We start from the raw sequence: 21,182 nt of genomic DNA, 5'->3' as shown, positions 1-21,182 counted from the left end.
GTGTCTACTGTCTACACCTTTTTGTATATGTTCCCCTGCCTTAACCACTGTAACACTATAGCGTCCTTATACTTGGTATGTCATAGTGGGTGTCAGTGAACATTTGGCAAAAACCTTCAGCAAAAATAACAGATCTACAAGAGCATCTAGATCTGCAATTTTTGGTGAAGAAAAAAGGAGGGGGCCGAGTACAGAACCATCGGGGACACCAGAACAAAGTGGGTTTAAGTGCTTGGAGGTGGACAGTTATACAATATTATAAACCTGGAACCAAGCCATCCAGGCTCCTGGTGAATCGTGACCATAAAACATGTGTTTCTGTGTCAAAAGATATTTTAAATACTACTATATTTAATAAATGGGCCTACCATAAAGTAGGCCTACCTTTTTTAATTAAGAAATAGTTATCACCATGAAACTTCCCCAATTGATTACTTACATGAAGACAATGATTTATTGTATTACACGTTTTCTAGACGTTATATAGGAAAATATGCCCAAATTGGCATAACTTTCCAGAATAAAAATCGTAAAATTGGATAAAGCCAGTGTTTACATGTTAGAGTCAAAGGTTTTAAACAAGGGACTATTCAATATCTATATCACTCCATCTCCACTCCGTCTGATTTCTGGGTCCCCACTTTCCATATAGGCCTATACATTTCCACATAACTAACCCATCTTACTTGATAAACTGGTCATTTGGTCCTTCAGACTCGTGTCATGTGAAACAAACTCATTAGTTAATTTTGACTTGAGGTGTATAAAAGAAAAAAAGAAGAAATTTGAATTTGGCCACCAAAATGTTTCTTTTATGCCTGCTCACAGTATTTTCTTATTTATGGAAGGATACATATAGATATTGAATATTCCCTCATTTAAAACCTTTGACTCGAACATGTAAACAAAATGAAATAAAATGTTGACTCTGGCTTTATCCAATTTTCCGATTTAGATTCTGGAACGCTATGTAAATTCATGCATATTTTATAATGCCTAATTTGCATATTTAGATGTACAATTTCAGAAAACCTACCATAAATCATTGTCTTCGTGTCAATAATCAACTGGGGAAGTCTCATGGTGATTTCATGGTGAAATATTAATTTTATTTTACCTATTCACCTAGTATCATGTATACTGTGTGTGTATTTTATATGATTGTATTTTGTGTTATGTTTGTTCTCTGCCTTGTAAAGCACTTTGCGATGCATTCCTGGCATGAAAGGTGCTATATAAATAAAGTTTATTATTATTATATTACTGTAGGTTAAAATAACAAAATGTGTGATGATAAATATGAAAAAAATCAATCTCATTCCGATCACAATCTGTGTCATCTTGTCATCTTCAATGTTTGTGTTTACACAAACACTCAAAGATGGCCATTCAAAGTCAATGGCATTCCATTTTTGTGTTAACACAATGTTTGTGTGTGCACAACCCCTTATATTGATCCTATAAACCATTTAATATAGGTATGGTTCGCCCACTCAATTCGTAATTAACGTTCCAATTTTGGGGCTCTGGTTCATGGACTAAGAACGGAACCGGTTCAAGCCTGGTGGAAAAGGGGCCAGTGAGGACATGAACAAAAGCTCAACTAAAGGCAAGAGTGAAGAAGACAACTGAATTTCCCACGCAGGATCGACAATAAAGGTCTGATCTTATCTTAAAGGTATAGCACTTTCTAGATTTAAGTAATTGTTGCTTAAGTGGCCATGATTGTGAAATAATTGTTATATTTTGTATATATTGTTTGAAGGCTTTGGAAAGCTGTTTGATGACTGCTCTCTGCTGATATATAGCCTACATAGGCCTACTGGCCTACATACACAAGGCTGTCACAGCACTGGACATCTCTTCTCTGTGATACAGTAGGCTACTTTTGAGCAAGGCATATTTGCAAGTTGCTCCACTGGAGATGCTCCTTGGCCTTCCTGCTCTAGGTAAATCGTACTGAAATAGTTTCCCCACATTATATGCCTGTGAACAGTCAGTCAGAGAGGCTGTTGTAGACAAAAGGAAATGGCTATGGGTGGTCTGGGTCTTCTTGACCTGACCTGTCCTCAAGGTAGGCCTACTGCCCACAGAAGAGGTGTCAGTAGCCAGGAATCTGGCTGTGCTTCATGCGTGCGTGTTTCCTCCTGCAATCTACATTATTATGAAAAAGGAAACGATTATGGCTGGGGGAAATGTCTAGTTGGGTTTCTATTGTTCAGCCCTTCCTGGCCATTAGACCCTACTGGAGAGCTGCAGCTGGGAGACACGATCACTTTCTCTCTTTCACTCTCCTCCTGTTCGATTTATCATTTATATTCCCCGCTGTTTTGCCAATGGTCAACCTCTCTTCTGCAGCACACGCACGCACGCACGCGCACGTACACACACACACACACACACACACACACACACACACACACACACACACACACACACACACACACACACACACACACACACACACACACACACACACACACACACACACACACACACACAGAGTCTGTGCGCTCTAGTTTAATGTTCAGGGTTAAAAGGGAAACTTTTTCTGTAGACCTTGGTAATGCTGCCCTCTATTGTCAAAGACACGACATTGGCCTATTAGGCTACATGCGCCCGCTGTGAAAACTGATAGGCTACAGTGACAGACAGTCACAGACACGTCAGACAGTCTACACAGATTCACACAATCACACAATCACACACTCAAAAAGGAAAATCACATCTTTTAAATTACCTTTTTGCGTGCCGTGACGTTCGTTTGGCCATCCCATGGAAACCGATACCGTGGGTCTTTATTAGTTGCTGTTTGGATCATTGGACGTGCGCCCAGGGGCAGGGGGGCGTTGCAAAAATCATTGCTAAATACATTCACCTGAGTGACCCGGAATGGGATGGGTTATTAAAGCTCTAACTCCGACTCACGGCACGTTACAGTTCTGATTGATTGTGGTTCAGTGCGCTCTCCAGTCTGTCGCAAACTCAATGTCCACGATGCCTACCAAGAACGTTACCGATGATCGCATCTCTAAATTCAAAAACAAGGGAAAGGATCCCACTGTAAGTTGCCATGTGATAACCTGCTGTAATACAAGGGTTAGATAACTTATCGATCATAATTTCTTTCCTTGTCACTTTTGCATTCAGAAACTTCGGGAGAAAAGGATTTCGGAGACCGTGGAGCTGCGGAAAGCTCAGAAAAACGAAAACTTTCTAAAGCGCAGACACATAACTCTGTCATCTCTCCCTGATGAGGATGCTCTACTCTCACCCGATCACACCACCGGCCAAACTGTCAGTTAGGCACTGTTTATTTTATTTTTCACACGGGTCTCGCAAGTGTAAATCAGATTATTTAATTCAATCATATAAACTTTCTGTCGTGTTTAGGAGCTATCCATGATGACTCTTGAGGATATCATTGGAGCTGTTAACAGCGACTGCAAGATCATGCAAGCTCAAGGTTGTCAGGCAGCCAGGTAAACCAACCTAGGCAGCAATATTGGTCCAAATGTAGCTGACAGGATTTTAAATATTGTGATGCATTTAGGCTACCTACCTAGTGAATTACTGTAGGGTAATTATTAGCCTAAAATTTAGACTCGTAGATGTATCATCGATTTTGCCCCTTAGAACTCCGAACATGTACAAATGCAAAATAGAAGGTGCTTACCTAGCCTGATTATCAGACTGTAGCTTCAAGAGATGCAGTCCACTCAAAGAGTGGGCGGGGTCTTTGGGCTGGATCCAGGCTAGTGCTTACCCTGATGCTCCAAATGTTGGCGAGGCCTACGGGGTGCTTTTGCAATGTTTTAGTCCGTAGTTCTCAAAGTGTTTTAATCCAGTTCGTGGCCGAACGCCATTTCCCGGGCATCTCTCCCCTCGTTTACTTCCCGTTTATGTTGAGCGTAATTCCGGCTTTCACCGGATGCGCCCCCTCACTACTGCCATCTATGGCCATTGGTAACTTCCGACAGAATCGGCCACAAACGGTATTAAAACGCATCTTTATTGAGAACTACAGAGTAATGTATTGTACAAGCACCCCGTATGCCTCTAACATTTGGGGCATCGGAGTAGGCACCTTTTATATTATAAACTGGCTGGTGCCATTCTCCTCCCTCAAGGAAATTAACACTTTCGTACTTGTAGATTGAAAATGTCAAAATCTATGAGTCTAAATCATAGGCCAGGCTTAAGAGGCCATAGAACATGGACTGGTGTTTATGAGCCTATACTTGAAAAAGTATAGGCTTCCAGGTTGTGTTACATCCCTGCTACAGACTAACAGACTAATCCTAAAGTGCAGTTCTGTCGTCCTCTCCTAGGAAGCTGCTGTCACGGGAGAAAGATCCTCCTCTGAAGGAGGTTGTAGATGCAGGATTGCTGACTCGTTTTGTAGAGTTCCTGGGTATGGATGATGATCTTCTGTTGCAGTTTGAAGCAGCCTGGGCTCTCACCAACATTGCATCTGGGACCTCATGGCATACAAAACAGGTGCATAATGTTACGTAGCCTGTATATCCTTACATTAGTTTTCTAATTTATGGAATTTCTTACTCATTTATTCATGAAATGACTTTATAAAATGTTTAATTCATGAAATTCTATTATACAAAATAAAAACACTGTAGGAAACAAAATAAATGGACCCATAAATGTTTGGGAACCAGTACTTTACTCTACCTCAAGAGTGGGTTTGACTCTATAAAGCTTAGAGGTGTAGGATAATGAGGTTGTTTTTTTTTCCAAATAGTTATTTGAAACAAATGGTCTATTTTCAGGTGGTGGAGCATGGAGCTGTGCCAGTGTTCATCAACCTGCTGGCCTCACCACATCTGCACATCAGTGAGCAGGCTGTCTGGGCTCTAGGAAACATTGCTGGTAAAGCTGAAATTTAAAATGTATCTACTAGAAATGGACTGGAAATGGGATAAAAGGCTCCTCCGATCTATCCTGCGTTTTCATCAAATGGCATGTTGGGATTTGTAGCCACTAATTGGTTTATTTTCTCAGGTGATGGTCCAGCTTATCGAGATGCCTTGATCAACTGCAATGTCCTGCCAGCATTGCTGTCCCGGATAACTCCTGAAACACCTGTAAGTTGAGTTTGAAATTTAGAGCAGCAGTTTCCAGTTGCTTGAAAATTAAATGCGTTTTGTTTTAATGGCTGGGCTTGTCCAGAACATAACGTGACAATTTGTAAACTGTATTCTTCCAGGTGGGTTACCTGCGTAACCTGACTTGGACACTGTCTAACTTGTGCCGGCACAAGAATCCGTTTCCACCCATGTCTGCAGTCCAGCAGGTAATGTTTTATGCATATTTGTGGCTCACGATGACATACCCTGTATTATGGACTCTACAAAGGGTTTCATGTTATGGTCCCCCACCAGGTACTGCCGGCTGTGACCCAGCTGCTGCACCACGCTGATAAAGATGTGCTTGCTGATGCATGCTGGGCTATCTCCTACCTCACGGATGGCTCCAACGACCGCATTGATGTTGTGGTCCAAGCTGGCATAGTTCCTCAGCTGGTGGTTCTTATGGGACATAAGGAGATCGGTGTAACGGTAACGTTTCTCAGGATTCATTTTCCTTGACTGGGGCTTATTCAGAAGACTTATAGTCAACATTAAGGAGTTGCTATTCAACATGACAGTTTTTGTGGTCATGTTAGTTGGTGAATTATGATGGTAACATATTGCCTTTGCGTTCTTCGCTAGCTGCTTGTGAGGACATACTAGCTAGAATATAGCTATATTTCAATGTAGTTTGATTGTCAAAGTACCAGTAAAATGAAAATGTGTTCTTTGCATGGCATGCAGCAGGCAAAAATTCTAGGCTGAAATGCTGCTGACTCGGTGCTGCTTTATGATCCCCAGGTTCCAGCACTACGCTGCATTGGGAACATAGTCAGTGGATCAGATGTACAGACCCAGGTGGCCATTGATGCTGATGTTTTGGCTGTCCTGCCTCAACTGCTGAGGTACCCTAAGACCAGTGTGCAGAAGGAGGCAGCATGGGCCTTGTCCAACATTGCAGCAGGGTCATGCCTGCAAATTCAACAAATCATTACCTGTGGCTTACTACCCCCGCTGGTACACGTCCTCAGAAATGTAAGTACACCAATAGTTTGTATCGTATTGGATGGATGTTGCGCTGCAGTAAAAAATCAGGTGATTGATTTTGAGCATTTCTGGTGTTGATTACCCAAAACTGATCACAAGCGTGATACATGTATGTAATTTGACTTGTATTAAATACAAAGGTTACTGAGTTTAGTGGCATCTAAATGGCTAGACAGCTCTAGGTATTCTGTAAGCAACATGGCTATAAAATGACTGTGGTTTGCACAATAATTAATTGAATGTGTGATTAAGTAGAGTAATTTCTTTCAGGGTGACTTCAAAAGTCAAAGGGAGGCAGTGTGGGCAGTCACCAACTTCACCAGTGGGGGCACGGTGGAGCAGGTGGTGCAGCTGGTTCAGAGTGGAGCACTAGAGGCCATTATTGACCTGCTGCAAATCAAAGATTCCAAAACCATCCTGGTTATACTGGATTGTATCAGCAACATCTTCTTGGTAAGGAGCTGTACTTTGCATAATTTATACACTCACTTGCCAAATAACTGCAATGGTTCATGTTTTACTCTTTTGTGGACATTGCCCACTTCAGTAGTCTTATTGCAGCTGGCCATGAAATGCAATGGTAGAAAAACTTCATTACATCTCCACTGCAAGTACATAATTTACTGTATACTGATATGAGCCCTTCCATTTTGTTAAAGGCGGCTGAGAAGCTGGGAGAGACGGAGAAACTGTGCCTTCTGGTTGAAGAACTGGGTGGGCTGGATCATTTAGAGACGCTGCAGAACCACGCTAATGACATGGTGTACCAAGCTGCACATGGCCTCATCGAAAGGTTCTTTGCCGACGTGAGTGCTTGCGTTTTAATATTTTATAAAAAAATAAAGGCAGATCTAAGCTTGTATATTGGTTATATTCAATGTAATGTGAAGTTAGACTATGGGCTAAAAAGTATGTGTTCTACAACTCTTATGACACTGATTCTTAGAAGTGGGATACCAATTTTCTTTTTTACCCATTAAAAAAAATGTTTTTGCATTGGCTATTCTAAAGGAGAAAAGCTCACAGTACGTCACTTTGTGCCATTTTACATTTTGAAAAATCTTGACCAAGGACTGAGTAGAATATTTTTCTTATCATGAACAAGTGAGGACCAATTGTATGAAGATGGGTTGAAAAGTGGTGAAGCGGTCCAGGAATGTACTTTTATGCTAACATGGTTTCACTTCCATTCCAGGATGAAGCTGAGGGGGTGAAGTCTATGGCAACGGATTCTGAATTTGTGTTCAAGGGTCCTGAACTTGATAAGTCCTTTGAATTTTAAAATGGCAAGTTTGGCAACTAATAAAATTGATTTTGTAACGCAGCTGTCTTATGGATGTATTGTCTGAGAATTAAGGAGCGCTTACAGTCTGGTCGACCAATTGGTAGAGCACAATTTTGCATGTTTTCAATGAGAAATGGTGACTTAAACCGTTGTACAGTTTAAGGTGTAAGGTTTAGAAAGATGGACTAAATTAAAAATGTGAAATTGGTACTTGAACATGGACTACGATTTTATAGTTTAAAATGTAAAAGTAGCCTTTTAAAAGTCCATAGACTTGGCTGCCATAATGACATAATTTCAAAAGCCATGCATTGGAGGGGCTAGTGCCTCAAACTAAAATCATCCGCTTAATTGCTATGAATGACGACTAAGCCAACCATATTAGGCAAGGAGGCAACCAGGTGCTCAGGAGGTGTGCAGGTATTAAAAATAGTAAAGGTGCTCCTGGGATCAGCCCTGATGAAGACCGTATGTCGGTTCAATAAAGTTTTCCTCTTTTAACATAAGTGTGCCCGGATCTCCTTTGTTCTATATCTACTTATTTATGGTTTGATGTATTATAATTTCAGCCATCCAGTAATTCATGTTATGTCAACATCTAATGAAAGTAAGTAGCGGTCTGGGCACGACTCCCGATCCTGACTACCTTTGCTGCATATCACTCCAATCACAAAATAAAACTCAAAAGCCCCATTGTAGCTCTAATGCCGTTGCATTTAGCAAGAGCAGTAAGGCTATGGATCAGAGCTAGGTTTCTTCAGACATTCATTGTCGAATGAATAGCCACACTAGCTGAATTTTGTTTAAAAAAAATGCATAACATTCCGGCCAATCACAATTGGCATCCTTGCTTTATGTCCTCAGATCCGTGGTACACAGACAAAGTTGGCTATAGGAGGGGCTAGCACCCCTCAAAAATAAAATGCAGGTATGTACACACAATGGGACTACTCGGTGAGAAACAATGGTCTTTATTCCAATCCACACCAGGAAACCAAACTGGAGGAGTTTCAGTAAAGGCTCACTTGGTCTTTTTGACACAGCCTCCAATATCTATCACTGACTGGGTGTAACATAACATTTGTTCTCTCAAACATTTCCCTTGGGTGTAAATGCATAATTTCCCTGGAGATGTCGCGAGGAAAACTTTGACAAAATATGTTTTGTTTGAACTGATTGAAAATAACAACCATATGAAATATTTTTGAAAGGCGCTAGCCCTTCCTACAAACGGCTATAGATTCTGTCTGAACACAAACATTAAATGCCATACAATGAATGGAGAATTTACAATTATGTGCCTGAGCAAATCGGCTGTCGGTGCAAACCCTCCGCCAATAAGAGACCACTATTATTGGTGATGTAACTAAGGTATGTTTCAAGGCCGGTATAAGGTCAATGGGTTTAAAGGATTTAGAACAGTTGTATTAGACGTTACTTAGTAGCTCTCTGCTGTATGGGTACGATTGCTGCTCCTATATAAGCTATTTCAACTTTAACATTTAAAAAAATCCAATGTTTTGGAAAGTAGATCATGGATGATGTACGATGATAAGAGCGCCCCTCAATTCACACGGGTGTGACTTTATTTTATAAGTGATATTGATTCAAAATAGTATTCTGCGACACCCCTGGACTGGCATCACAGCACCCACTTTGGGAAACCCTGGCGGCTGGCTGCCATAACCAATCGTGGCTCATTGTCTTTTATTTGGGCTGTCCGGTAGTGTTTCAGACACTGACAGACAGCGTTTGACGTTTTCATCAGAGCACTCTGTTGGACAGAGTTGTTGAGTGTGGACACTGAAGCTCTCGTCACTCTGTTGGACAGAGTTGTTGAGTGTGGACACTGAAGCTCTCGTCACACTGTTTGCGGTCGAAGGGTTTTTCACCAGTGTGGATACGCTGGTGTGTCTTCAGGTTCCCAGGGTCGTTGAAACGCTTGTCACACTGTTTGCAATGGAAGGGTTTCTCGCCAGTGTGGAGACGCTGGTGCGTCTTCAGGTTATTCAAGACGCTGAAATGTCTATCGCACTGTTCACAGTGATAGGGTTTCTCTCCGGTGTGGATACGTTGGTGTCTCTTCATATTGCCCATGTCGTTGAAACCCTTGTCACACTGGTCGCATTGGAAGGGTTTCTCTCCGGTGCTGTGGACACGCTGGTGTCTCTTTAAACTGCCTAACTCATTGAAACTCTTGTCACACTGTATGCAATGAAAGGGTTTTTCTCCGGTGTGAAGACGCTGGTGTGTCGTCAGGTGAGTTAATTGACTGAAATTCTTGTCGCACTGGGTGCAACGGAAGGGTTTTTCTCCAGTGTGAAGCCGCTGGTGTGTCTTCAGGTTACTTAACAAACTGAAGCTCTTGTCACACTGTGCACAGTGGAAAGGTTTTTCTCCGGTGTGGACATGCTGGTGTCTGTTCAGAGTGCCTAAATGAGTGAAACTCTTGTCACATTGTTTACAGGTGTGCTTTTGCCTTTCGGTGTAAGTTAACCTAAGTGTCTTTACTTCCCCTGGTTCCGTTAAAGTCTCTGTGAACTGTTGATGGCTGGAAGATGTTGCTTCTGTTACAGAGCTAGTAATTTGTTGAATGGCTTCTGAGGGGATCTGTCCATTCCTTTGCATTTGGCAGTAGAGGTTGTTGTGGCTCCTCTTGATGTGTTTGTTGAGGAAGACCAGAGACGTGAAGGCATATGTACACTCAGGATCAGGACAGGAGAACTGGGTCTGGGAGGACTGGGACCTCACTCCTTCCAGGAGCGGCGGGTCATCATCAATGCTGCTGCAGTACATGGAACAACTGTGATGGGTTCTGTTGTCTTTATATTCTCACCGTAAAAACAACTTAAAAACACTTGCAGGGGTGTCCTGCAAGAACCGAATATGTAGCGTGTGATTTTCAACAATATTACATCACAGTTTCATCTTCCGGTATGAATTGTTGCTCTTGTACGTAGTGATTATTGAAGGTTCACTCAATACTATAATCTTCACCCTGTGCCGTCCAGCTTTAATTAAGCAGAGATGCCTTGACGTTCGTGTTATCACTATGATACCATGAAGTTGGCCATGCCCAAATATGGAGTTCCATGTCAGTCTTGCCCAAATTCGGTGGCCTTGGGGGAACCAACAGTTCCTGAGCCATGTGACCCATAGGTAAGGAGCCCATCTTCTGTTTCCGTAGCATGAAGCAGCTTAATGCACTTTCACTGGACATGATGCTAAGCAGGGAGGCATTGAGTACCATTTTATACTTTTTGGTAGGACTCAGCCCGACCTCCCATCCCTATCTCAGGGCGGCCACCACTAGGCATCTGAGATGGTAATGGAGTTCAGTATATCTCTCCTCAGAATAGGAGTTCAGTATATTTATTATGTGTTGAATAACATGTTATTTGTTAACTGAGTAACGGTCTTATTTCTTTCATGATCTTATTTTAATTCAAGCCTTTCGTAATCATTATTTATTACAGTATCTCTAAGTCCCATTAATTATGTTTTTAATATTGCTTGACATGCCTAAGTCGGCAGTGACTTGCTTTGGACACCAGGTGTCACTCTCGTAAGACATTGCACCAAGTGCATCTTTGTCTTTTTGTATTTGTATTGGGGCAAGCTGGAGAACCACGGGATGCTGTCAGGATGAATTGGAAGGCAAATTGGATCAATATGGCCTGGGTAGCTCAGCGGATAGGGCAACCGTCAATATGGTAGCATCTGGCCTGGGTAGCTCAGCGGATAGGGCAACATGGTAGCATCTGGCCTGGGTAGCTCAGCGGATAGGGCAACATGGTAGCATCTGGCCTGGGTAGCTCAGCGGATAGGGCAACATGGTAGCATCTGGCCTGGGTAGTTCAGCGGATAGGGCAACATGGTAGCATCTGGCCTGGGTAGCTCAGCGGATAGGGCAACATGGTAGCATCTGGCCTGGGTAGCTCAGCGGATAGGGCAACATGGTAGCATCTGGCCTGGGTAGCTCAGCGGATAGGGCAACATGGTAGCATCTGGCCTGGGTAGCTCAGCGGATAGGGCAACATGGTAGCATCTGGCCTGGGTAGCTCAGCGGATAGGGCAACATGGTAGCATCTGGCCTGGGTAGCTCAGCGGATAGGGCAACATGGTAGCATCTGGCCTGGGTAGCTCAGCCGATAGGGCAACATGGTAGCATCTGGCCTGGGTAGCTCAGCGGATAGGGCAACATGGTAGCATCTGGCCTGGGTAGTTCAGCGGATAGGGCAACATGGTAGCATCTGGCCTGGGTAGCTCAGCGGATAGGGCAACATGGTAGCATCTGGCCTGGGTAGCTCAGCGGATAGGGCAACATGGTAGCATCTGGCCTGGGTAGCTCAGCGGATAGGGCAACATGGTAGCATCTGGCCTGGGTAGCTCAGCGGATAGGGCAACATGGTAGCATCTGGCCTGGGTAGCTCAGCGGATAGGGCAACATGGTAGCATCTGGCCTGGGTAGCTCAGCGGATAGGGCAACATGGTAGCATCTGGCCTGGGTAGCTCAGCGGATAGGGCAACATGGTAGCATCTGGCCTGGGTAGCTCAGCGGATAGGGCAACATGGTAGCATCTGGCCTGGGTAGCTCAGCGGATAGGGCAACATGGTAGCATCTGGCCTGGGTAGCTCAGCGGATAGGGCAACATGGTAGCATCTGGCCTGGGTAGCTCAGCGGATAGGGCAACATGGTAGCATCTGGCCTGGGTAGCTCAGCGGATAGGGCAACATGGTAGCATCTGGCCTGGGTAGCTCAGCGGATAGGGCAACATGGTAGCATCTGGCCTGGGTAGCTCAGTGGATAGGGCAACATGGTAGCATCTGGCCTGGGTAGCTCAGCGGATAGGGCAACATGGTAGCATCTGGCCTGGGTAGCTCAGCGGATAGGGCAACATGGTAGCATCTGGCCTTGGTAGCTCAGCGGATAGGGCAACATGGTAGCATCTGGCCTGGGTAGCTCAGCGGATAGGGCAACATGGTAGCATCTGGCCTGGGTAGCTCAGCGGATAGGGCAACATGGTAGCATCTGGCCTGGGTAGCTCAGCGGATAGGGCAACATGGTAGCATCTGGCCTGGGTAGCTCAGCGGATAGGGCAACATGGTAGCATCTGGCCTGGGTAGCTCAGTGGATAGGGCAACATGGTAGCATCTGGCCTGGGTAGCTCAGCGGATAGGGCAACATGGTAGCATCTGGCCTGGGTAGCTCAGTGGATAGGGCAACATGGTAGCATCTGGCCTGGGTAGCTCAGTGGATAGGGCAACATGGTAGCATCTGGCCTGGGTAGCTCAGCGGATAGGGCAACATGGTAGCATCTGGCCTGGGTAGCTCAGCGGATAGGGCAACATGGTAGCATCTGGCCTTGGTAGCTCAGCGGATAGGGCAACATGGTAGCATCTGGCCTGGGTAGTTCAGCGGATAGGGCAACATGGTAGCATCTGGCCTGGGTAGCTCAGCGGATAGGGCAACATGGTAGCATCTGGCCTGGGTAGCTCAGCGGATAGGGCAACATGGTAGCATCTGGCCTGGGTAGCTCAGCGGATAGGGCAACATGGTAGCATCTGGCCTGGGTAGCTCAGCGGATAGGGCAACATGGTAGCATCTGGCCTGGGTAGCTCAGCGGATAGGGCAACATGGTAGCATCTGGCCTGGGTAGCTCAGCGGATAGGGCAACATGGTAGCATCTGGCCTGGGTAGCTCAGCGGATAGGGCAACATGGTAGCATCTGGCCTGGGTAGCTCAGCGGATAGGGCAACATGGTAGCATCTGGCCTGGGTAGCTCAGCGGATAGGGCAACATGGTAGCATCTGGCCTGGGTAGCTCAGCGGATAGGGCAACATGGTAGCATCTGGCCTGGGTAGCTCAGCGGATAGGGCAACATGGTAGCATCTGGCCTGGGTAGCTCAGCGGATAGGGCAACATGGTAGCATCTGGCCTGGGTAGCTCAGTGGATAGGGCAACATGGTAGCATCTGGCCTGGGTAGCTCAGCGGATAGGGCAACATGGTAGCATCTGGCCTGGGTAGCTCAGTGGATAGGGCAACATGGTAGCATCTGGCCTGGGTAGCTCAGTGGATAGGGCAACATGGTAGCATCTGGCCTGGGTAGCTCAGCGGATAGGGCAACATGGTAGCATCTGGCCTGGGTAGCTCAGCGGATAGGGCAACATGGTAGCATCTGGCCTTGGTAGCTCAGCGGATAGGGCAACATGGTAGCATCTGGCCTGGGTAGCTCAGCGGATAGGGCAACATGGTAGCATCTGGCCTGGGTAGCTCAGCGGATAGGGCAACATGGTAGCATCTGGCCTGGGTAGCTCAGCGGATAGGGCAACATGGTAGCATCTGGCCTGGGTAGCTCAGCGGATAGGGCAACGGCCACATATCCTACTGAAATTCAGGATTCTGCCTGCAGACCTGTTGCACATGCTCCATCCACTCTGCCCTTAAGTTTTCCTATGGCCTAACCAGTAAGACGCCCTGAGGGCGAGAAGTGAGGTAGGGCGAGGCCGCGTGCACGCATGCACCTGGGTGACGGCAGACTGCTGGGCGAGCGCTGGCGCTTTGGCATGGGGGGGCCAGATCAACATATGGAATGAATTCTGTACTGGCCATATGGAACTTGTCTTGAGTGTACAGGGTTTGATGAGGTCAGATCAACATATGGAATGTCAGAACAGGAAGGGCAGGTGGGGAGGGATCAACATATGTAATATCAGAACAGGTCAGCTCCATATATGGAGATTAAGGGTTTGAGGTCAGATGTAGAGTTGCTGGCCGGCTCCATATGCAGATCTAGGTGATGATCCAGTCTTCTCAATGTATGGTTATCCAGGGCTAGATGAGGTCAGTGTCGTGATCTTCATATATGAAGAATTGGAGATGGCCATATATGGTGGCGTGATGGATTGGCAACCATATATGGAGGTGGGAGATGGCCATACAGTATATGGTGGCGTGACGTGTCCATGTCACGAGGCGTGATGGATTGGCAACCATATATGGAGGTGTGACGGATGGACGGGAGACGCAGGTTTTCATAGTAAATGCGACCTTCGGTCGCAATAATCCTGTGCATATAAATCCCAAACTGTATTTCTTGGATTATGACATGCTATCGATGTGCTATCAAGATACCGATGTTCATAAGGTTTCACCTAAGGTCAGTGGTGTAATCATGGGTGTACGCTTATCAATGTCTTCTGTTCCTCACATCACAGGGTCTCTCACTGAACTGTTTTGATTTTGATCTGTCACAGACATACAGTATGTAACCTACATTTCAATGTTATCTGAATGGTTTACTGTGAATGTAAATTCTACGTGGAAATGAGAATGTTCAAAAGATCTTTAAGATGCCCTGCCCTTGCGCAAGCACTGGCCTCGCAGTTCAGGATTTCACCCAGCTTGTGAAAAGGTTGACTTGACTCTCAAGCTAGACAATAAGGAGAACACCAGTGGTTCTATGAAACATAATGCTGTGAGTTTCAAACAGCATGGTTTTATTGCTCAGTTTTCTGCAAGGGTACAAGAAGTTTAATATTTGCCTTTTTTCATTTTCCTTATGTACAGGTGTCAGTTACAAAGCTCACAGAGCAGCAGATGTGAAAAACTATGAACACACTGTAATAATAAATACACAAAAGAAAACAGAGAAATAAAATATTGGTGGTGAAAAATAAGTTTTTTGCAAATTGTATCAATTAAATCAATTAATTTTACACAGAAAAAACTATTATCCACAGAAGTGAAAATGAATGAATAAAAGTGTGGAGAGGGGTCTTGATAATAATAGTAGACTCATCACTAGTTGAGTTAATCGTGGCAGTGTTCTGAACACATCTGTGTATTCATGAACACCAGGCTGCATGATTCCGATCAGATTTAGAGATTTCACACACATTTCTGGCATCAGGCAACAAAGCACACATTACAGGCTGTCTCGTCTTAGACTGTTGAATGGACATCGTAATCTTGCCTAGGATGTACAGTACACTCGTTGCTAAATTGAGGATTAATAAAAAAAAGTCCACTTTTGTCTGGAAGCACTGAACTCCCAATGCATTCCTCAGTGAATACTCAAAGCCAGAGAGCTCCACATACCCATGAGAAAAGGACATACAGTACTGTATAAGGTGGAGCAGAGTGTGTGTGTGTGTGTGTGTGCATGCGTGCGTGGACATTGGATGTATTGTAAATTTGTACATATCAAGAACTTTGCATATGTATCTACATAATGGTTGATGTGTGACGTGTGCCCCCCCCCCAAAAAAAAAACAGGTTATAAAGTTATAAAGGTCAAATCAAAGGTTGCCGCTTGCGAGTCACATAACGGCATGAACAAAATGATACATACTGTACAAATAACACCAGTTCGTGGTGTTTTGTCTCTTCAGGAGGCTCTGAGCTGTTTACAACAAATGAGTGTGTGTGCATGCACACACTCACACTCACACACAGGTTTCTGAATTTCATGTAAGAAACTGTTCATGGTTGCAAGCAATCACTATTGACAGCAGGCAGTTTTAAAACAAAACAAAGAAACAGATGTCAACACATTTTTCTAGGACAACTAATAAACTGCAAATAAATAGGCATTTGTCTGTTCAGCATCCATTCATGCAGGGGGATGTTTGGGTGGAGCCTCTAGTGAGAGGGAGTTGTGCTAACGGTAACCTCTGTGGTCTGAAGTGATGTTTCATTTGGTAGCCCACAAAGGGACACAGGTGCACCATTATGTTGTTGTCCAAGGAAGGGACCGTGCGTGCACACACACACACACACACACACACACACACACACACACACACACACACACACACACACACACACACACACACACACACACACACACACACACACACACACACACACACACACACACACACACACACACACACACACACACACACACACACACACACACACACACACACACACACACACACACACACACAAATAAGTGATCATCTCACAAACAGGCACGTTTTCTTCTCTAAACAAAATAAAATAAAGAAAATAATGTTATGAATTAAATCTATTATGCCATGTGACATGTCTGTGTGTAATATTTAGCTAAAGATTTTCTAAATGAAAAGTTAAGGAAGAAGTTAGGGGGGCAGGGGGGGGGGGGGGGGGTCCAATAAATATAAAAGGTGTTGCAGTCTGCCCTGGTTTCAGACAAAGGATCAAACATGTGAACCTTCATAAACATCCCTTCACGTTCAGCGCTCTCGTCACAGAATTACCCCCCCCCCACCCTCCCAAAGGAAAAAAGAAATCAAAAAATCAAATGCAAAGAGGAACCAAAAATGATCAGACGTTGTCGCCTGAGAATGCAACAGAGGCCTGTGACAGACACCAACATGCTAGCATGTAAAATGAACATAAAGTACAAGCAGCCATATAGAAAATAGCTATGTATTTGTACATACATACATATATATTTATATATATATATATATACTAAAAAAAAATACAGGTATATAGATACTTTTTACTCTGTATATTTCTAATGCATCTGTACGCTTGCAAATTAAATATGGTATATTTGGGGTCATTTTCATCTCTTCTGAAGAAAGCCTCTCCTGCCATCACCGCTGGGGATGTAAAGTGCTCTAAAGTGGCGAGAGAAAGAGAGAAAAATTCTACTGGCTTTTAAAATATATATATGTATATATATACGTTTTAAAAATGTCACTGTAAAAGCATTTCGTGTCTCTTAATAAACTTTCAACATGACCTGTCCCCTGGACAAATTCTCTGGATGCTTTTCATGTATGAGCTGACCAGAACTGTGCTGTGCTATGCTGACTCAGAGGAGGGGGGAATACAAATAAAACATGCACATTTGCAACTGTGCTGAATAAAATAAAATAAATCATAATTATGAAGAAAAACCGGGACCAGTACAGTGGCTTTCCGGTCACCTACGCAGTGTGAGATTAATCTGATGCCGTTTCATAGGGGGGGGGGGGGGGACATGTCTGCCCTCACATACATGCACACCAACGTGTGCACCACACAGGCACACACACACACACACACACACACACACACAATAACAAATATGACCCCTCCCCCCCCACACACACCCCTACGGTATACACGTGCATTCGGTGAGGCGGAATCCTCAAATCACTCACTTGACACCTTCTTCAAAAGAGCTTGCTCTTTGTAACAAAGCGTCCCTCTGTACTGTTCAAGCTTTACTCCATTTCACAAAAATGCCAACACCTGACCAACTTCCACACACACTTCCGGCATCTCATTGGTATTGGCATGACATATGACAGTTGCAAAACAAAATATTCCTTTTGTGAAATAATCACTAGCATGGACGTAAAACTACAACTGTAAAGGAATACTGAATCTTGCCAAAACAGATAGTGTAGAGCATTTTGGAAGGAGACCCTTCATATGTCAAAGAACATACCAGTGAGGTATGATGGATGAGTCAGCGTTGTTTATTCAGTTGATGCCCCAGGCGGCCATGGCAGTCTGAGGTTGTATTAGTTGAGGTTAGAACGGCTACTGTGGGCAAGATATGGCTAGCTGTAGACTCCATGTTAAAGATCAAAGAGCAGCGCAGGGGTCAATTCAGTCCAATATGAAAATCAAGCCTGTTGATTCTTCAGCAGTGAACAGAGATGAGAAACGTATAACTGGAATCCTTTGGATTGAAAGCTAAATGGACATACTGTAGACTGAAAAACAACTGGCCCTTATGCATCACACTGGAAAACACCACCCCGCAAAAAAACGAACGAAAACAGAAAATGTATGTCGCCTTGGCTGCAGACTTTATTCATGCTGCCTTGAATTTCAGCGTTCGAATCACACAAATCAGACCAGAGGATAAAATGAAAAGAATTCAATCATAGAATAAAAATGTCAAGCCAAAGCAACATCCTTGTGGGGGTCTCTAGGTCAGCAACCTTCAAGTCTCTCATAGCAGCTGAATAAAAACAAAACAAAAGATAAGTCGTAAGGGAAGAACATGGAGGGGGAAGTCTGTGAGCCATTCTGTGGCTTCAGCCTGCGTTCTGGCCTGCCATCCGCCTGCCGTGTGTCCGAGGAGGGGCTTGCATGTGCAGTGTGGTGACAGTCAGTGAGAGTGTCGCTGCTTTGTTGACATAGTGATGCGCACACACACACACACACACACACACACACACACACACACGCACACACGCACACACACCCATCCCTGCAAAATGATTCACTCATTCCACAGCAAAGCCGCACGTCTCCTCGATAGCAGTCAGCAGCTTGTCGTACAGCTTGTCGTAGCTCTCGTAGGGGGGAATGTCGATCCGGTTGAAGCTGGAGAGAGCAAGAGAGACGAATGAGGAACACAGACAAAAGATGGAAGACGTGAACAGGGGGAAGAGATACGAGCAAGAGGGATAGACAAAAGAGAGGGAGAGAGATATGAACGAGAGACATAGAGAAGACACTCAGGCGCCTGAACATAATGTATGCAGCTTAGGTAGGTACAGTATGGTGTGTGTCCGTCTATACACACCACGTGTGAGCTTTGGGCAGGTTGTTGGCGTTGGCGTCGATCTGATGAATGGTGAAGAGTCTGGGTCCGGCAGCACCTACAAGAAACGCACGCACAGTCGCACACACACACACACACACACACACACAATACAATGTCAACTAAAGACATTGGGCCTCATGCGCCAATAAGTTCCTAACTTTTCCTCTTACATTTCTTCCTAAGTGAATTCCTAAGAGAAGTCCAGTCAGATTCATGAAACGTTCTTAAGTAGGCAGAATTGTTCGTAAGCATGTTCTTATGATGATGAATCCAAATCCTCGTAACTTGAAGGGGTGTGCCAGTTCATTCAAATTATCATAGGTAGACGCCCCACATATCCCAATTAGCATCCTAATTACCATAGTGAACCGCCCCACCAATCCCATATAAGGCATTGGGAATTCACTTTCCTACCTGTGTTCACCCAGGTGGGTGTGGTTTTGCATGACTCCATAGCCTTGCCTGCAGTCACACCTGTGTGTGATTGCAGCACACAAAAATCACAGGACCTCACACATAGAAATAAAGTTGAGTGAAGTCAAGAATACCTAAACTAAAGTCTAAATATGGTGGAACACCAGACTCCAAACATTAAAAATCAATATTACTGTAGAGGTACTGAAGTGAACAGAATTTTTCATATTTTCAATATTTCAATATTTTTAATATTCATGAATGTATTTGATTATTTATCTCACAATAGTCAACTTTCTTATGTGGTGGGTATGTTGCGTTTGTTTGGATTAGGTTGTAAACTCTAAACCAGTGGTTCTCAAACATTTTCATGTCAAGGACCCCAAAATTGACATGCATTCTGCAGACCCCCATATGAAAATATGTTCTGCTATTTATCAAAATGTTTCGAAAATAGCCGATCTACAAGCTCAAAATGGGCAGTAATGGGACACGTTTGTGAGCTTGTAGATTGGCTATTTTCAAAGTATAAAATGGGATTAAAGTGGTAAAATGTTCCATATTTTGCTGTGGACTGCCTGGAACTTCCTCAAGGACCCCTTGAGGTCCTCAGACCAAACTTTGAGCATCATGCAGAGGGCGCTGTTTTTCCTTTATGTTTTCAGATTGCACTTAAGAACAAAAAAGGCACCCTAAGAGTGCTCCACAGTGTGCGTAGATTCTGTTCTTACCTACGAACAAATCACAGCTAAGAAAAGATTGAGGGATCCCAAAACCTTCTTAAAAACTTCCCAAGTGGGTCTAAGAACAAATTTCCTCTTAAGAACTTCTTAAGAACGGTTGGCGCATGAGGCCCATTGTTGCCAAGAAAGGTCAATCTGAAATCAAAAATCATAATATCTTTTTGGTCCCTGGCACAAACATTTTTCAGATGGGGGTCCACGGCCAAATACATGTACTTTTCGGGATGCTTGACCTGAAAACGTTTGAGAACCACTGACTTACTACTACTACATACAGCGCTTCTCTATGCTACGTGCACTCAGATTGTAAGCACATGTTCACACTCCTGTCCTCTCTCTCACAAGCCACATGTTCACACCCACCCTAAATGGTAAATGGTGCATTTATATAGCGCCTTTATCCAAGGCGCTTTACATAGATTGTGCATTACATTCACCCTGTAACGCCTTGAAGCCTTGCAGAGGGACTCTGGACGATCCGGTGACAAACTGCAGCAGCCTGGCTCGCCTCTCTTCGTCATACGACTCCACCGCCTTCCAGAACCACTTGACGATGTTGCTCTCCAGCGTGCAGTGCTTCAGGCGCGTGTTGGACTTCCAGTCCGCGATGTCGATCTTACCCAGGCCGCACACGATCAGCTATGGGCAGAGATGGCGTGGGCATGGTGTTGATGATGATGTTTTAAAATCATATTGCAGTGGCGGTTAAAGTACTCTGCCCCAATACTAGAGCAGAAGTATAGATGGTCCTGGTCGAATGTTACTCACCTACAAGTTAACGTTGCTCTGTCAATTATGTACTCAAGTTAAAAGTACTGTAGTACTTGTATTTCAATGAACACTTTGTGAGCTTGTAGTCTGCTAGATCTGCTATTTTCATAATTTCTGAAATAGGGCTTAAGTGGTTAATTCATAATGTACTTTTTCTTCTCTTCCAAGAAAGGTAGTGGATTCAAAAGTACAATATCACAGTACAATACAATATTTGTCTTTGAAATCTAGCAGAATGCAAGGATGCAAAAATACAAATACTCAAAAAATGTATTTAAGTACATGATA

The 21,182-nt window shown here is 44.2% G+C and overlaps 2 protein-coding genes and 1 long non-coding RNA gene across 4 annotated transcripts in view; 2 read left to right on the top strand and 1 right to left on the bottom strand.

Annotated features, from left to right (window-relative positions):
* Positions 1-2,907: 2,907 nt before the first annotated feature.
* kpna7 (karyopherin alpha 7 (importin alpha 8)) lies at positions 2,908-7,458 on the top strand. The gene is made up of 12 exons (XM_079500234.1): positions 2,908-3,063; positions 3,151-3,297; positions 3,394-3,482; positions 4,332-4,500; positions 4,788-4,887; positions 5,020-5,102; positions 5,225-5,311; positions 5,400-5,576; positions 5,889-6,122; positions 6,405-6,587; positions 6,794-6,940; positions 7,330-7,458. Exons 1-12 carry the CDS (start codon positions 2,989-2,991, stop codon positions 7,414-7,416), a joined length of 1,578 nt encoding a protein of 525 aa, XP_079356360.1. The 5' UTR covers positions 2,908-2,988; the 3' UTR covers positions 7,417-7,458.
* Positions 7,459-14,885: 7,427 nt separating this feature from the next.
* Positions 14,886-18,600, top strand: LOC306922291. The gene is made up of 2 exons (XR_013789895.1): positions 14,886-16,067; positions 16,128-18,600. It is a non-coding gene; the product is annotated as an uncharacterized lncRNA (long non-coding RNA).
* The window catches only part of LOC306922290 (E3 ubiquitin-protein ligase SMURF2-like), a 97,926-nt gene continuing 94,941 nt past the window's right edge, over positions 18,198-21,182 (bottom strand). Inside the window, exons 18-20 of one of the 2 annotated variants that reach the window (XM_079499774.1) lie at positions 20,555-20,762; positions 18,946-19,021; positions 18,198-18,743 (exon numbers count right to left, since the gene is read on the bottom strand). In XM_079499774.1, the coding sequence (XP_079355900.1) occupies positions 18,644-18,743; positions 18,946-19,021; positions 20,555-20,762 (384 nt within the window). In that variant the 3' untranslated portion in view covers positions 18,198-18,643. The remainder of the gene's footprint in view (positions 18,744-18,945; positions 19,022-20,554; positions 20,763-21,182) is intronic. The other variant, XM_079499775.1, reaches the window with a different exon arrangement.

Source organism: Electrona antarctica (assembly GCF_951216825.1).
Source record: "Electrona antarctica genome assembly, chromosome: 4".
Classification (NCBI taxonomy): Eukaryota; Metazoa; Chordata; class Actinopteri; order Myctophiformes; family Myctophidae; genus Electrona; species Electrona antarctica.
This window is presented reverse-complemented; position numbering and strand designations above follow the sequence as displayed.

Bases quoted from the DNA above. Each gene is read 5' to 3' on its own strand.
- kpna7 (XM_079500234.1), top strand. From the start codon at position 2,989: ATGTCCACGATGCCTACCAAGAACGTTACCGATGATCGCATCTCTAAA. The intron at 4,501-4,787 runs GTGCATAATGTT...GTCTATTTTCAG, and splicing joins CCTCATGGCATACAAAACAG to GTGGTGGAGCATGGAGCTGT. The intron at 5,312-5,399 runs GTAATGTTTTAT...GTCCCCCACCAG, and splicing joins CCATGTCTGCAGTCCAGCAG to GTACTGCCGGCTGTGACCCA.